The sequence below is a fragment of the Cygnus atratus genome, chromosome 1, assembly GCF_013377495.2.
Source record: "Cygnus atratus isolate AKBS03 ecotype Queensland, Australia chromosome 1, CAtr_DNAZoo_HiC_assembly, whole genome shotgun sequence".
Lineage (NCBI taxonomy): Eukaryota > Metazoa > Chordata > Aves > Anseriformes > Anatidae > Cygnus > Cygnus atratus.
Window position 1 is genome coordinate 61,451,368 of NC_066362.1, and position 18,090 is coordinate 61,469,457.

General features: G+C 40.8%; 1 protein-coding gene across 1 annotated transcript in view; it reads left to right on the forward strand.

The window, feature by feature from the left end:
• Positions 1-13,513, forward strand: part of AGK (acylglycerol kinase) — a 31,612-nt gene extending 18,099 nt beyond the window's left edge. Inside the window, exons 9-15 of the mRNA XM_035568561.2 lie at positions 778-857; positions 2,897-2,954; positions 4,897-5,044; positions 5,819-5,916; positions 6,723-6,793; positions 11,090-11,174; positions 12,898-13,513. Of these exons, the coding sequence (XP_035424454.1) occupies positions 778-857; positions 2,897-2,954; positions 4,897-5,044; positions 5,819-5,916; positions 6,723-6,793; positions 11,090-11,174; positions 12,898-13,035 (678 nt within the window). The 3' untranslated portion in view covers positions 13,036-13,513. The remainder of the gene's footprint in view (positions 1-777; positions 858-2,896; positions 2,955-4,896; positions 5,045-5,818; positions 5,917-6,722; positions 6,794-11,089; positions 11,175-12,897) is intronic.
• Positions 13,514-18,090: the final 4,577 nt, after the last annotated feature.

Consider the following 18,090-nt stretch of genomic DNA (forward strand, 5'->3'; position numbering starts at 1 on the left):
AACATTCCTAAAACTTTTCTACTCTCAATAGTTCTGTCTAAATAGACTAATTTTCCTCTGTTTAATGCTGTTGTGAGTTTTATGATATTAGCTTATGATATCAGCAGTTTGGTTGGCAGTCATTTCTCCACAGTATGCCATGACATCAGCTGGTTTAAACTGGAGAAAACACTTGAATGCCTGAATGTATTTTTGGGAGGCTTAGAGAGTTCTGATGAATGCAAAACTTACTAACACTGATATTTCTGTAGAAATGGTGAAAGATAACAATAGCTGTCTAAGCTGATTTAATACATTCATACGTATTGTTGAATTAATAGCTTTCTCTTTTAAACTGAAAGATGTGAAATGGGAAAACTTTTGACTGTGCCCAGTATGTTTCCTTTTTTTAAAGTATCTATTATTTTTCTGTTGTGTTGTAGAACAGACGTTTCTGCAGCAAGAGCTTAATGTTGCTGTACAAGAGCACCTTGCTTTTGGCTGACACTATCCACGAAATTAAATGGCTGTTGCTGGGTGTGCAGTCAAGATCAATGAACCTCTTAAAATTTTCACCTCTTGTATTTCTCTCTGGGAGTAAATGGAATGTGTAATACTTAAATCCTGCTTAACCTTTATTGCTGTTAGCTATTTATCATACCTTTCCTGCAAAATTTCTCTTTTGGGATTAATCAGAAATCAGTTTTTATATAGAAATGATATTTTTCTAGTTTCAAAAAACAAAGTTGGAAAAAAGGTAAGAGAACGCAATTTTGCACTGTTTAATTTTCTTTACAGGGAGAAAAGGAACAGCCTGTGTTTGCAGTGACCGGTTTAAGATGGGGATCTTACAGAGATGCAGGAGTGAAAGCTAGCAAGTAAGAAAACACCATTCTTTTGAAGCTGCACCTTTTTTAACATCTTGTCTAAAAAGAAATACCCCCCTGTTGCAAAGAAGTCTCTTTTGAGTGTAGGCTTCTGACAGGCAGAAGCACCCACTCCTTTTAGGTCTATCGTTACATGTAAGTGTAAGACATTTCAGGATTTTTGTCATTTGAAATAATCGTTTATTTAGTGCAGACTATTTCTTAAGGTATTTGCTTTCTGCTTGCCTTTTGGTGCCCATTTCTGGAACTTCATTCAGATTGAATCAGTGGGAAAAGCTGTCCCATGAGGAAAGTCTAAGTAAAGTAGTTGACCATTGTTTTTCATCAATTGCCAATGAAAAGATGCATGCAGACTCTGTAACTCAATTCTAATGAGGAACATCAGATGCAGTAGAAATGCGCTTCAGTTCTTGCCAGGAATAGCATGGATCGTACTGTCTGAGGACTGTTTTCTGAATGCTAAACTAATAATTGTTGGGTTTTCTCCAAATGGACGTTTAATATGCCTCTGTCTGTGTATCAAATGACTGGTGTTATCTGGTGAAGGAGCAGCAGGGCCAAATCAGTTCACTTCTCAGACTGCTAGTGAGGAATTGCAGTACAGTCTGCTGCTGCACAGCCATAAGGAAATGAGGTGTGTTCTGAGAATGAGCTATCTGTGAGGAAGCAGGAGGTAGCAGACCTCAGGAGTCTGGTAGGTATTTGAGTAGGTTTGAGAGGTGATGTGGGATGGGAGAGATGCAGTAAACAGCCCTTGGCTACGTCAGTAGATGCTGACTTGTCTATGCTGTGGGCTCTCGTAATCGCAGCCCCAAGGTTAAGGAAGAGCACTTCTCTCCCCTCTGTGTTCTTACTAGGCTTCCTGCCCATGCCCTGTTTTTTGCCTAGTGTTGGCCTTCACATCTTTTCCTGCAGCAGTTGCCTTTCATAGGAGTCTTGGACCGTGTGCTGGAGGTATGACAGCACCTTTTGTACTTGGGGCAGTGTGAACAACTTCAAACCTCGTTTTTTTCCATGAATGGTTTTGAGTGCACACAAAACATGCCCAGCTTGGAAAGCACTTCAGCCACAAATGAACGGGGGCTCAGTGTGCTTGAGATAAGAGCCCAGTGTCCTTGTCCTCTTCTTATACTTCTCCATAACCATACAGTTTTGGTCCCTGTTGGTCTGTCAAAGAGGGGATATTGGGCTAAATAAACATTTAGTGTGTTCAAGTACAGCTGAACTACAAAGAGAGTTGATTTGTAAGCCACAGTTCCAGAAATGTGTCTGGCTATCCCTTAGCTAAGTATTATTCTGGTGGAGACGTGGTGTGCTTTATTTTTGAGGTTTTATTATTTTACAGACAATTTCATGGCTTGATGGGAATGGTGTGACTGTCGCATGCCTTAGTAGTTAATGATATCCTTACATCTTCAGTACTGTTGAGCTGATGGTGTTTAATGTGTTTTGTTGACGTTCTTTGATGCAAGACAGTGATCAAAATGTGTACCAAGCCTACCTAAATATAGTCACATCTTTAGATTCTATACAATATTTCACGGCTGACAGGATTTTTATTTTTTAAAACATTGATTTTGATCTGAGAGTACTTTGGGGCAGATGAATGCTTTCTGGTTCTGTTCCCTTGCCACTTAAGGTGCTTATTTTTGTTTGTTTCCTTGTTTCCTCTAGCCTTATTCTTTATGGGATATTGTGGAGGTATTGTGCATCCCACCAACGGTTAGACCACAGACTTCTAAGTTATTCCTATTTGCGTTTCATAACCAGGTAAAATTCTGCTACTGAGGTGTCAGGCTGCCTGTAGTGAAGATTGTATACTGCATTTTGGTAATCGGTAATTCCAGAAAGGGATGTCACTGCTAAGCTGCTGGTGATGTGTAGATACTTGTAGTATCATGAAGCTAAAGCTGTAGGGGAGCACTAACTTCAGTGGCAAACAACTCTGCTGTAACTTGAAGCAAGATTTCTCCCTTTCCCAGTATCATCACCTGGATATTTCAGGAGTTCCGTCTGTGTTCTTTTTTCAGGTACTGGTACCTTGGGCCTCTGAAAACTAAAGCAGCTCACTTTTTCAGTACTTTTAAGGTAAAGAATAGCTGGGGGGAAGTGTTTATAATGGTTGTGTGTAGTTGAGAAATGAAAAGTCTGACTGTGCTTTGTATATGTTATCTGTATTTTTTTCTGAAGTTCTGGTAGCAATATATAAAACAGGAACGAAATCCAGCTCGTTGAAATACCTAGCGATTGGTATAGACTTAATTTATGAAGAGGTGAAGGGGAGGCAGAATACCTTTTAAAAATATATCATTTCTGAAGATCTGTTGCTGCAAGATCACCAGGGGGAGCCAGTAACCATTTTTTAAGCTGGAGAGCAGTAGTGGTGCTGAACACAACCATTAAAGTGCTCTGTCACCTTTTCTAAACAGGCTTTCTTATGAAAACATTTCATTCTGATTTATTCGTCTGGCAGAATTGTCTATAATTAGACTGCTCATGAATGTTGATAATCAGGTTTCCATGTGTAGTAAAACGAACATGAAGATTAATAGCTTTTATTTTACCTTTAACTGTTGCTTTAAAATGATCCTGGAAAATTAAAAATTTGACCTGCATGAAAGAAGAGGCATTTTCATTCGCATGCCTTTCTCTTCTCATATAAGGAGCCTCATGAAAAGGCTCTGGAAATACCCAGGAGCTGCAATGGTAGATGAGATTGTGCAGTCATGGAGTTCAGGCTGTAATGTATTCATGAAAGACTTCCACCCTGCTCCCCGTCCCCAAGAGATTTGAGATGATGATTTTGTGTGTTGCTAATCTAGGCAGAAACCTATTCTTCACCTCTCTCCAGCCCCTTTCTCACTTTTATTGAGGCCTTAGCCTTGGTGAGCAGCAGTGACAGCGAGTCTCGCTGGTGAGTTATTCATTGTACATTTAAAAGATATGTTTAACCTGCTGAAGGTTAAAGAGAAGTGCCCACTTTTACTTGCTATTAAGATAAAAAGAGTTTCTTCCTGATCTCCCCCAGTTGTGCTCTCCATTGCTTTATGTGCCTCCTATGTTATCATTTTGTTAATTTGTGTAAGAAATGGCTCCAGCGTGTTGAGTTTAATCTTATCCTGGCTTTTCCTTGCTGCCGTGTGCTTTATCTTTGCTGGTTTTGCTGTAGCTCTCCTTTGAAATGGCAATACATTAAAAAAAAAAAAAAAAAGATCCTATTATTCTGTCCATAAGTCCTCTATTTTAAGCATTTTCAGAAATTAGTTTTAAAATAAAATGAAAGAAAATAAACTTTGTCTCCAGTGTCAGCATCTGGAGGCTTTCAGGAGCTAAGGTTCTGCTGTAGGTCATCAATTTCTGGCAATGGATCTGAAGTATCACTGAGAATAATGTGTTATTTCTTTTCCTCAGATCTTTATAAAGCTCACCTGACTTGCCTTTAGACCCGTTGTGTGCACCTGTCTAGGCAGGTGCTCTAATAAGGTCAGATCTCAATTGTTTAAGGTGCTGAAAGACAAAGGCCTGCCAGATTTTTGTGCCCCGTGGCTGCACAGAGCACTGTTGTCTTTGCCTGTTTGCACTAGACCCTGTTGTGCAGTTCTCTTTGAGGTTGCCTTGGTGCCACGCAGAAAACAGTTGTGCTTTCAGACATTAATGTTGACCTTGCCAGTTTTAATTGTTCTCCCTGAAGCAGCTGTGTCACCCTACCCAGCACTGGCAGAAAAAAAAACACCTCCCTTTACCATCTGCTTTTGGTGGGGAAAGTACCTCGCTTCGGTGTAGGGAAGGAGTAGATTAGTAGACTTGGGAACCGGGGGTGATCTTTCTCAAGCTGCAGAGATGTCATCTCGCATAGGAATCTAGAGCCTGAAGAGCCAAAAAGTAGGCTGAGGCAGTGGTAGGATCTGGGTAGCTCTGAACGAGTCCTTGTGAGCACAGAATAAGTAGGCTGAAGGACTAAGCAGAATAAACAGGCAGGTGCTCAACAAAAGGCCCTCTGTCTTTTGTTTTCTTTTCATGTAAATCCAAGGAATGGCCTCAGAAACGTCAAGCTGATCTCATGTACCTGGGTCCAACTGAGAGACCTCCAGAAGAGCCAGAGGAGAAACCATCCAGACCTCCTTTGTATGTGAGGCTTTACAGACGACTTCGCTTATACTGGTCACCTCCCCCAAAAGGTGAGGTGGGTGTATTTTGGTGTAAAGTTACAGACAGCCTTTGCTTGTCTAATAGATCAGAGTTGTGGGTGCTTTTTTTTGTTTTTTTTTCTGCATTACTTTTCCACTCTCTTACTTTCCCTTTCCCCCTTTTTTTTTTTAATTAACGTTTATGTTGTGACTTTGTCAAGATAGCTACAGTGGCATTTGCCAGAAATGGAAGGGGTAATTCTGTCAGTGCTTGTGGTCTCATAATCAAAAGTGGATTTGTGAAGGAGCCAGTGTGTGCAGTGGGCTCACAGTTGCTTGTTCCTAGTAGAGGCTTGTCACCTTCTTGTCACGTAGTAGAGGTGTTTTAGATAGAAGGAAGCATGGACAAAGGGACCCGTATGTGAGAACTGAACCCTGGGGATTTCTCCTGTAGAAGGTACATGTTACCACAGCATCCTGAACATTGGATTTTCATTTTTTTTCTGGTAGCAGCACGTCATGTGTTTTCTAAATGTTCCTGTAATACTAGTTCAGGAGATTTGTTAATCCTTGGCATAAGGATTTACAGGGCTGCCAGGTAATATGCTTGATAGTCTTTCATGTTACTGTGTGAACGCCAGTGTGTTTTTTTCCTTCAGTACTCCCCCCCAAAAAATGTGATGTTTGAAAGAAAGAAAGCTAGTGGTCGCAATGGGTCAAAGTGATTTTTGTGGCTGGCATCGATGTTTTGTGCTTCACAGCAGTGAAATGATGATCTGTATAAGTAAATTCCCTTTAATGTTATATTCTGTTTCTGATTCACAGAAATCCCCCAGGAGGCAGCCCCAGAGGACTGGGAAGAACTGAAATTATCCACCATTGAGCTTTCCATTGCAACTCAGAACAGACAGCTTGATCTGACAGTAAGACTGTAGTATAACTGGATTCCAAATGCTCCCTGCCCACACAGGTTTTGTTTCTTGCTAGACTCTCATTCTTTTGTCTGCTTAAATAATTCATTGCCCTGTGCAAGTAGGGGCCCATGATTGAATCTAGGAGTGGGCAAACTTCAGAGCTGGTGTAAAAGCACTGGAGACTTACGTAAAAACGAATGTGGTGAGATCGGGAGGAATCTGTATAACAAGGAAGTTTCACTAACCAAACAAAAGCTTTAGGGTTACCCAGGAGGAAACAGGGCGTTGAAGTGGACACTCCTTTCCTTCTTGACCCATGGGAGAGTGGAAATCGGATACATAAGTACTTCTGTTTTATCAACGGGTGCTAGAATGAAGCTGTGGGCATGAATGACTGCCTGGAAGTGTGTTTTTTTTTTTTTTCCTCTCCTGACTTGCAGAGCAAAGAATTAAAAAGAACTGGCACTAAAGAAAGGACAGGGGCCATGATGAGTTAGAGGACAGAAAATGCATGTGGTTGTGGAAGAGCAGAACACCTTCCACCAGGATCAGGTTGCCCAAGGCCCCATTCAGCCTGGCCCTGAACACTTCCAGGGATGGGGCTTCTCCAGCTTCTCTGGGCAACCTGTGCCAGTGCCTCACCACCCTCATAGGAAAGAATTTCCGAATCTCAAGCTGAGAAAGGAAAAAAGCATGAAATGCAGAAATGCATCTGCCTCCTTTTGTGAGACACAGAACTGGGCATTTTTGCAGTATCATGGATGTGACATTTTGAAATGTTAACTGCTTCATTTCTGAATCTTTTCGTTGTTTAGCGCACTGAAGACTTCATGGATATTTGCATTGAAGCAGATACTGTCAGCAAGGGACAGTTTGTGAACAGAGGGTGAGTATGGGAAGGCTGCAAACAGATGTCCAAATCTCCGTACAAGTCAGAATGCTAATTTTGAGGAGTACATTATGTTTCTCTCTTACTTTTGTGCTACAAAATTCCAAAGCAGAGGTCATCAGTCAGTAATGCTTCATGGGTGTTACTGGTTTTGTTCTTCAAAACTCTTACTAATTTTCTCTTTCTGGAAACAAGGCAGATCAGTCTACCTTGAGTTCTTCCTAGCTTCTCAGTTTCCTATACCTTTCACCTTTTTCTCCACTGGAATTGAATGATGATGCTTGGAAAACACCAGTCATAACCCAGAGCTGTATAGGCAGCCCAAAAGACTTCAGAGTCTTTTAGCCCTAGCTGCTCCATGGTTTAAGAGAAGGGTCACAGAGCTGATATGTTTGTGCTAGTGGTACCTGGATTTTTTAAACTCTCATAAGATAGGCCCAGCTTTTAAATGAAAGGCTCCCTTGGCTCAGTAACTACTCCGAGATATGAGGTCTGACCTGGAGGAACTTTGGAAGATGTGAATTGAAACAGCGACTTTAACTAAATGTGTTGGTGCTCCCTGTATGTGGAGCAAGGTGGCTGCAGGTGTGAAGAAGCAGCATGTAGAAAAAGAGTGAACACGTATTGCCTTACTTATGCTTGGAATGCTGTCTTGTAATGTGCTTGTTTATCTGCTATCACCAAACACAAATCAGAGCTGCCTTTTCCAGCTCCTGCATACTGTCCCACTAGCAAATGCATTGCATCTTCCATTCAGTTTTTATTAGCAATTGATTTTCCTACTAAATCCAGTCCTACTAAACTCTTCCATGTGTTACTGTTATATTTGCTAAAACTCTTTTCTGGTCGTAGAGCCCCCTCTAGTGAAATCAGATGGAAAGATATGAATACATTTTTGTCTGGTTGTCATCACCCTAAGAGTTCCTGCATGTGTCTTGTTTATGATATTAATAGCAGCAGCAGACCCCTTATTTGAGCGTCCCACGAGCCTCAGTGGGAACTAGGATCTTCTGATGTGTGCATGCACAGTGGATTCGGACGCTCGCTGCAACTGCTTTTAAGTTGCATGAGCCATGTGGACCATATATGCTTGAGAGTGAAATCTTTGTTTTAAAGATTGCAGAAAGGAAAGGAGGAGGAGATTTTCCCATTAGCAGCAAGAGGAGTTTGACCTCTTAAGGGGAAAATGAAGGAGACAGTGTACTGGGGTTCTTGAACGCTTTGCTACCAGAAAAAATGTGGATGATTTTGGGTGATGTAAGGGAGAGGTGTTCAAATCTACACCTGGTGTGACAATATCTCCCTATGTGAACTGGACATGCTTCATGCAGTAGTGTGTCGCGTTCTTCTGACTGCACTTACACTGCTATATGGAAAAAGCCTCTGATGAGTGGTAACATGCCTTGCTGGCTAGCTAATCAGAGGCAGTGCCGAAAGCTTTGAGCTGCTTTTCAAGCAAAGTTCAAAGAAACAAGGTCTTTTGATTAAACACTGCCCACAGTCTGTAGGTAACAACAAAAGAGAAAGAGGGGTGTATGTGGTGGAGCAACAGGAGGGACCAGTTACTCCTACAGAGAGGAGTCAGAACAGAAATAAAGTGCCCTCTTTTTGCAAGGCAAAATCAGGGTGTTCAGAGTGGCTCTCCACTGTGCAGTGCCCTTTTGGAGCTGCATTTGAATCAAGCCCTAGTTACAGGTTCCCCCGTGCCTAGCACCAGCTGGGCTTGCCTTTGGGAATGTATGAAGAAGCTTTTGTTTGTTTGTTTGTTTTTTGCTTGTTTTGTTTTTAAAGCATAGTTTTAAACTCCCAGAATTTGGAGGAGTTGAGAATGTTTTTAGGGAAAATACTGTATCAGTACAGTTAACAAGTTATTTTTCTGTTGAAGAGGACACTGACATGGTCTGTCATGCCATGCATCCTGCAGGGGAACCTACAATGCAGGTTCAGGCATTGTGTTTGTGTGGCTGGGGGCAATGCATCAGAACGCTGGAGGGCAACCGCTGTTGAATCTCAAAGAAATCCCAAGTTTATAGAAGCACCCAGCGGCTGTGTATCAGATTTGTGTGAACAAGAGCATTTGCAGCAGGTGTAGAGGTGATATTTCAAATGAGGCAGGGGAAGAGCAAGTGGTTACGCCGTAGTGTCTGCTAGGAGGAAGTGCTGAAGGGAAGGAGAAGGGAAGCCAGAAAGTGTAGCACCAGTAATCTGTGTCCTGATAGCCAGCTCAGATTCTGTATGTGGAAACACAGAGAGCAGTCACTCCAGGGCATGAATGCAGTTGCCAGCTACAGTGTAGAAGACTTCTTTGGTTTTATGTTTTTGTTACAGAATTTCACATCAGCTGCTTTTGAAGATGAGAACTAGGTTAAAATTGTGTTTTACCTACAGTAGGTTCTTTTTGCTTGTATTTTTGTAATTCAGTGTGTGGAGTAGGATAAGATGATCAATTGAAAATGTTGCTATTAGGCTTTGTTCTTGATGCTGTTTTGCTTTGCTGTCTTGTCTTGAGTAAGAAGCTGAATCACATGGAAGTGGTTCCTGATCCTTTTACACAGGGTCACTAGATAGGCAATCACTGCAGGAGGAGTTGTCTATTTGCTTCTCCTAGCATTCTCCTTTGACTAATCTTTAGTTACGTATCTCATCCCTGTTGAGCTTATCTTGATCCCATATTCACATTTATGTAGAGCCTCATTTACCTTCGTGAACCAAAAAATCTACTTGCTCACCAGAGTGCAGTATCCGGGACCTTATATGTTAAACTGCGAACAGATTAAACCTTAAGCAGAGAATCCTGCTTCTTGTTTGTACAGCACTGTATAAACTGACAGTATTGCATGCCATCAATTATTTATAATTTATATTGCCAGGAGGATGTTTAATTCCTTCACAGTCACTCATTAATCTTTTAGTATACACATATTGGATTAAAACCAAACTTTCTGTAGTTAATATTGCTTTTGTCCTTCCTTGCCCTTTCCTTTGGTGTCTTTGCTTTTCTTCCTTTGTCTTTGGTTATCCTCACCTGTTTCAGCCTTTCCCCTCATGCTTTCTCTCTGGGATTTTCTGGAATTTTAAAATGAGCTTACATTCCTCTGGGCATGGATTATTTGGTGTACAGGGTGTGTCTGCCATGTTTTTGTGATTTTTTTTTTTTTTTTTTTTTACTGGGACAACATGAGGTTATTTAAATATAGTCTACTTCCATATCAGCCTACAGAATAGACAGAGTAGCTGGGGACAGCTGGCATTGCCTGCCCAAGAAATATCTGCGGTAGCTGTGCTTGAGAGCTGTGATATATTAGCCATGTAACTGCTGTCCGTTTTACTGCCTGTGTGTTGCTATCTATCTGGAAAGGAGGCTAAATTGAGGGTGGGATGTGGTGTACCTTGTGTGAAAGGTGACCCAAAGGGTTGCATGCTTTCAGTCAGGAGACCAGGGAGAGGTCAGCATACCCAAGAATTTGCTGCACTCTGCAGCAGCACGCTCTGAGAAAAGGAAGTGCACCGTGCTCTCCTTCAGTGGTTGATCCAGTGATAGGACAGCAACCTCAGATTTGAAACAGACCAAACTGCACTTGTATCACCAACTTTCTAAGACAAGCAACTGCCTTCTATGTGCTCCCGTTCAACATTAGCAAAAGTAGGAAAGCAGCACTTCTCAAAGTGCTGTATTGTAACCAAGAATCTCACGGGCACCAGAAGAGAGAGAATAACTGAGAAAACGGAGTGTTCTATTTGGAATGGATAAAATGACAATCTGCAGGTTTCTACACGAGAATGATGAGAAGGAACTAGTTAGAACCATGCTGAGTGGTGGTGATGTGAGAAGAGTTTTGGTCGGTTGGTTGCTTGGTTTGGTTTGATGATAGCCTAGTGGCTCAATATAACTGTCAGGTTCTTTTGGCTAGATTATTTTCGGTTGCTGGTGAGTTACATGGGTGCATGGAATTTGAGGAGAGGGTAGTCATCCAGCGTGGGAATTGTACAGTTCAGCATGTAAGTGAGGAGGACAAAAGTGTTATGAAAGTACAAGCAAATGTATTCAGTGAACCTCAGAGCAGAAGTTGGTTGGAGTCTGTCAGTGCATACTGATAACGTACTGATTGCAGCAGAAGAGGCAATGTCTGTTTTATTTTCTCACAGTTAAGCCCACAAGTATTTGTATATGTATATAACCTCTAAGTTTACCAAATGCATAGTGATTTACCAACATATAACAATGCGTCAGCTCTAAAAATAGCTGTTTCTGACAGAACTTCCTCCTTACCTTGCCTCTTTTCGTTTGAACAGAAGTCAAAAGATGCGTGATCCACATACATGCCCTGAAGGGAGTCAGTGCATCCAAGCCAGCAGATGCATCTTGCAGCTTCCAGAGGTAAGAAGTTGAGGGAGATAGGAAACTTTGTCACTTTATTTTTTGGTGCCAGTTAATGCCACACATTAAGAACTCCCTACTCCAAATCTGGGAAATTAATTACACAGTTGATGAGACACTCAGTTCAGCAATTCAGTCCCTGTCCAGGACACATGTACTAGAATTACAGACCAAGTGGTTTGCAAACTAGAGGGGAAGCTTTGTTCAGCCAGTAAATAGTGACAGAACTTCATATATACAGCAGTGATGGTTGTAAAGGGTCTCTTACTCAGGTGCATTGAATATGCACGCCTTCACCATAGTATCGAAGACTGAATTTCTCAGTTACATTTTACCCTAGAAGGGATTATGCTGTAGAGAAGAAGATTAAATATTAGAAGTGTTATGTAGACAGGGGAGGCAGACGCAAGACAGTGGGGCTCAGATCAACACAGGGAAGTGTCTTGAAACTTTGAATAGATGAAACTGAAAAAGAAGCCAAAATTGCATCTGCCAGAGTTGTTTAGATTACTCTGTTGTTGTGTCTTATAAAGAAGAGACTGTTGTGGCCTTGGGGAGGACTTTCTTGTGTTTGCAAGGGCATTAAGTCAATCTCATAGATCATTTCTATCTTGAAATGATACAGAGCTCTCATACCGTTTGGAAGAAAAGAATTCCATATTAAAGGATAATAAAACATGCCAAAAAGTGAGAAAATCTGTATCAACCAAGCAAAAACTGTGAATTATGATGTAATGATGAGCCAGCATCCTAATACTTGCATCCAGTTAGTATCATGGCAGTATTGCGTTTCTTAAAGAATACTCTGGAGTGTTGGGCTCAGAAAGGGTTGTGGTATAAAATGAGCTCTTCATACTGCAGCTGAGACCTTCAGAATATTTGTGCATGGCTCAAAGTAGTGTTGTTCTTTGAATCCTTGACCTAGATCTCATGAAGGAACCAGAGACAGCTCAGATGAGTCTCACCAGTTTTGCAGAGAAGCAGGATACATTGATCCAGGTGGACGGCTGTGGATCTGTGATTTACAGGACCTATGCTACTTTCTCCAATCTGAGCTGTTCTGATGTACCATCTTACTTGGAACTAGTTTAAGTATCAATGTGACATAGCCTTGCCTTGAGTGAGTGTAGCGCATGCAAAGCAGACGCCAGTTTTTTTTAAGGTCAACATGACATTTTGATGAATGGTTTTAATCATTGGTGACTTTATCAACATTAAAGAAAAAGCTCAGGAAAATTCTGCTGAGTAATTCCTGACCTGTGAATTACTTTGCATCTCACGTTTTGGATCAATAAATACCAAAAGGTGCTTGTAACATGGATTTAATAGGAATTATTTAACAGGCACTTCTGCAGATTAGCTTGTGTCACCGCTGGCAGACCACGAGCTAAGTGCATATAATTATAGTTCCAATAGCAAAGAATCTTTCAGTATAAACAATGTGGGTCATTAAGGCTCCCTAGCATTTAATTATCACCAATTAGCAACTAACTGAGGTAACATCTTATGCAGCAGACTCTTAATACGTTATGTGCAGTGAAGGATAGCTCTCACTGTGTTGAGACCAAATGGGCTGGAAGGCACGGGAAGGTGGTCATCTTGGTTAGCACACAGCAAAGCATTCAACTGCAGCCAATTAGTAAAATCAGGTATCAGTATCGGGGCATTGCTGAAATAATCTGTTTGCTGTTTAGCCCTGATCACCACTGTTATCTGTACACAGGGCACTGAGGGATCCTTTGGTATTGATAACGAGGAATATGAAGCTATGCCTGTGGAGGTGAAGCTATTACCCCGGAAACTCCGGTTCTTCTGTGATCCCCGAATGAGAGAGCAGATGCTCCGTGCGGCAGTACAGTGAGACTTCATGTCAAAGGGGCCAGTGTTCACCAGTCTTATCAGGTTCTCTTCAAGGCACATCCTCACTAAATGGATTAACCCTACCAGATTAATGAGCCAATCGGCAATTTTATGCACAAGAAACTTCCACTGAAGGTGGCTATTTGGCTAGTCTCAAAGGGGCTAATAATGCAAATTAAAATTCTAAGAATTGCATGTTAACTTGATGGCTTTTTTTTTTTCCTCCCCTGAAGAAGTCATCAGTGTTCCATTTACAGCACTGCAGGCTAAGTGCTATGTGCCAGATGCTACTGCTTTAATGCAATTGTATATTAAAGTAAAATGAAAGCACACTTGTCCTTGTGTTGTAAGAGTTTGTCTACCTATGTATAAATCTCAAGAAGGCTGGGATCTTGGAAAAAAATGTTTTGGGGGACTAAAGCAAAGAATGTATATGAAATGTTGGAATTGCCATATTAAAACAGGTGATTGGTTGTCTACTCTGTTGCAAAATAAATTGGAGATCAGGGACACAAAGCTTCAGAGGAAGACTGAAAACTTCCAGTATGAATCTTGGTAAGATACTTACATCATCTTTTCATCTTGCTAGATTCAACACCATAGAGCTCCAGTTAATAACATAATAGAAACATATTCCTTTGATTAAGTTTAGGTATGTTACACTGAAGCAAATTGGAGAATATCATCATTGACCTGAGGCTATATGGAGTCCACGTGGAAAGACTCTTTAACAAGCCAACTGAGCTTGTAAGTATTCCTTTTATTCCTGTAGTAATATAGTACAAATGAAGGCATCCAAATAACTTTTTTTATTCATTGTACTTGGTTGCTCTTCTCTTTAATGTAATCGCTGCTCATCATTCCTTATGCAACCTATATCCCCTTATGAACCCCAGTTCCATAACCATTTTTGTTGATTTTCTGAGTTTTTTTCTAATAGCTTCACTTTTAATTGCTGAAAGGAAATGTTATTGACTTCATCAAGGTTATCTGATAAATATCATTTATTTGATTCTGCCTTGCTTACTTGAGAACAAAAATAGATTGCTGTTTTTCTGATGTGATTGCTGTTTGTACATAGCCCCCATGTCTAATCTAAGTTCATCTGTTGGTTGATTTGTTACGGTAGTCGAAGGACATTTGTGAATCGACTTCCAGTAGCATTTTTTTCTCTTTAATATGTAGCTTGGCTCCATGCTGCTGCAACAGCACCCTCTTTTGGAGGCTTGCTAAGGAAAAAAAATCCTTTGGAGAGGAAGGAACAAGTTTGGTTTCTGAGTGATGCTGGAACCAAACTGAATGCTGTCCTTCCCTTGGCTATAGAGGGGAAAAACTAATTACCTACGTACTTAACCTCTTTTTTGACTGAGATATAGGACAGTAGAGGTCTGTTAGTTGTTCTTAATAATTGTGCTGGTGATAAGGGCCTGTGTTGAGCTGTCATTTGATCTGCAGCAATCACGAGTACCCAGCAGACTCCTGGGTCACTCAGAAACATTGGCGGTATTCTGCTCTTTTTGCCTGCCACAGAGTTATCTGGAACGCTCTGCAGCCACTGTTGGGGCAGTTCTCACCAAGAGAGTTTTCCCTCAAGCTGATTCTTCTACAGTAAAATTAGCAATGTTTTGCTCAAGTAGCATGAAAGACAAGGCTGCAGCCATTTCAAAAAGGTAAGCTTTAATTATTTTAAAAAATACCCATGTTTTAGTAAGCAGTTTCACTACACAGCCACAGGCCTATGGGAGCAACCACACATCTGCGAGATGCAAATAACATCAGAGCTCTTATAATGATAGCCAGCCTGTTTGACGGGGGGCATGATGATAAGAACCAGCTTCTGGTCTACCTGGACCATTTTTAAGGGGAAAATTACTCTCTCCCTTCCCTAGTATCAGAGACATGGCTCCTGCACAGTGTGATTCCTTGCTCAAGAGTAACTAAGAGCTCCTTTCAGAACTGGTATTCCTAATGCTGTTCTGATGGTAAAAGTACCAAGGAAAGTCTGAGATATGGGGCCAATATTTAAATATTGATATCCACGTAAGTTAACTAGCTTATTCAAGTGATTTTTTTCCCCCTTCCTTTACAATTTGGAGGTTTTCCAGTATGGAGTGGTTGTAGATACCTGAATTGCAACATTCAAAGGGGAAGGTGTGAGCAAATCATAACGTGAAATAAGCAGAGGCTGAACCCACTGTCTACAGGGTTGAAGAAAGGACTCTCTTCTTATTTTTCTGTCTGACAGCAAGACAAACAACTTTTTTTGTATTAACTCTAAGGCAGGAAGGAGGAGTCCCACTCCATGAGAACACTTATTCTGGCTTCAACTTACAGTACATTCTAGAAGGGCTTAAAATACTATAACATAAATAAAAATGAAGGATAACAACCTAATATTAGACTAGCCCAAGGCACCTGTTTATTTTAACCACAATTAAACATTTCCATTTGAATGGCATGTTGCATTAACCAGGATCTGAAATCCTGGTTCACTGGCATTTATTACCCTCTGGTTTAGACAGACATCATTCCATGAAGTCGGTACATTCCAGTTCCTTGCAAAAGATGCATGTTGTCATCTCTCACAATCACTACTAGACCATTATCTTTGGGGAAAGAGATTAAAAAAAATAGCTATGATGAGAGAATTTGGGTTAGCATGCATGTATGTAGACTTCTGCAGGAGGACAGAATACTTCTGCCCCGCTATTTCAGAAACCACTCCCTTTCCCCCTCCCAATTTAAAGCATGCTTGTCCTTTGTATAGTCTGTTACCAAGAGGTCCACAGCTACTCCTAGGTTTTTGCCTATTAGCTTTTGGCTGTTCTTAAAACGCAGGAAGTATCACAGTAACACTGCTTTACAGCATAAGCCTGTACAGTAAGCTACTTTATCTTGAAAAGGTAATAGTACTTTCTTTTGCCCTTAAGGACGCTGGGTAGGAGAACTCATCTCCTGTGACAGATGGAATCATTAGCTCTAATATACATTGGAGTAACTACTTCATTTATACCAGAAAAGAGGGTATTAGCATGTCTCTAAGACAAATTTGAACTGTAATTCAAGAAAATACCTCCCTCTTAGTATCCATTATCATTGTTAGTTGTGCTGAGCTCTACGCTGCTTGGCCTAAACTCGCAGTGGGAAGACTTTTCTCATGATTTACATGTCTAGAAGAGTATATCCCTTATTGACATTAAAAATCTGGCATTTATTTCTCTCTTGAGCTTTACCTTCCATTCCAGAGTAAAGTAGTAATAATTCATTACTTGATTATACGTCTAGTCCAACTTAAGATGCAACTGTGAAGCTCTTGCTCTCCTGTTTATACCCATGCAAGTACAAATTGAGAATCTGTAATGGTTGTACTATGGCCTAAATGTTAGAGAGAAACACACCAGACTGTTTACTACAGCACTGGATAGACATGGTTACTAAAACCATTTAACCTGGCCTGTCATCACCAGCTACAGACCAGAGACATCACACCAAAGAAATCAAAGGCACCACTATAAAGGCAGAGTACTTCAAATGAAGAAGAGGATCTTGCAGTAGTCAGCAATGTCCTGCCTTATGCCACACTTTCCTTCCGCTTTTAATTCAAAATATACCAAATAGCTGACTCCCTTCCAGCTGCTAGTATCCAGAAAAAAAAGAGCTGTTAAGCTCCGAGGAGAGGATTTTAAAAAGCTGTACTTCATTCAAGGTATAACAGTTAGCTCCTGGACAGATAACATTCAGTGAAATTAGCTCAAAGGCTAGAAACCAAAAACAGCCTGCTAAACAAGCCTTCATGGGACAAGCTGTAGCCATTCATTTCTATTCAGTACCCATTTATCAAGGATTTTCCACATGCAACACCAATAAAAGCAATGTTGATTATATTTAAAAAGGACAGAGAGAGAGTGTTAGAGAGACAGATAGTGCTGATAGAGTTCATTTGCAGAGAATTAAAAAAAAAAAAAAAAAGGGGGGGTTAGGATAGAGAAGTCTTTTTGTTCTGTTTTCTGTCTGGATACTTCCTGGCTTTCGTAGCAGTCACCTTCCAAGAAAGGCTGTAGAGAAACAGATTTACAAGGAAGAGCAAAATAGGCTGTAGCCATCCAGCTGGGATGTAATGTGGATGTTACTTTTACAGTAATCTGCTTGCTTTGATGCTTTTGCTAGCAACCGAAGACCTAGTTTCTGAAAAGCAGAGGTTAGATAAATGCTAAATAATAAATTCAGGGGGGTTTGCTCAATGGGTTCTAGCAGTGCTGTCTTGTAGCCGTGATGTTCTGACAGCTCCTGAACATGGTGCTGTAATGCAGTTTGTTAGAAAAACTCTTGACTGCTGAGGCTGTAAAATCTCAATGACATGTTAAAGGTTTGTTCTTACTCAGTTCAGCAAAAGAATTACTGATATCAAGGAGAACAGAAAGTCATTAACAGCTGATCACAGCTAAACTGCATAGAAAATGAAGAGTTGCTAGAGACTAGTTTCAGGTTTGTTTTTTTTTTAATATCTGAAGGAAGTTAAGTCACAGTAATGTGGTGTTCACTACACTTTCCCAGGGGTCTTCACTGCAGACACCTTGTTAAGATTAAAGTGGAAGTTAGAAGGCTTGGAGACTGTGAGTTGCTTTTATACCAGAAGCATCAATTTAAAAACAAAGCCTTTCCTCAAGGGGAAAAAAAAAAAAATCACTGACCCTTCCATTACACAATGTTCAGGTCCCATTTTTCTCTCTATTTTTCCCTAACCTTTTAAGGATGAACATGTTAGCGTTGTGAGCAACTGGCAATACAAGCAGCAGCATGTTTTGCCCTGTAGGAAAACATTCAAAGCACTGAAAAAGCAAGCAGGGAAGCAACTACTCAGAAACAGATCACAAAACCATAATATGCTGAAGCTCATACCAATGAACTGTGCAATAAATCTTGTGAAGCCTCTGATCCCACATTTCACTAAAACCTCTGAATCCAGAGCAAGCAAAATTACCCCTTTGCTGCAGCTAGCTGTCAAGGAATAATGCCAGCCTCCTTCCTCGAGTGAGAAAATCCATAAGGGGTCTTC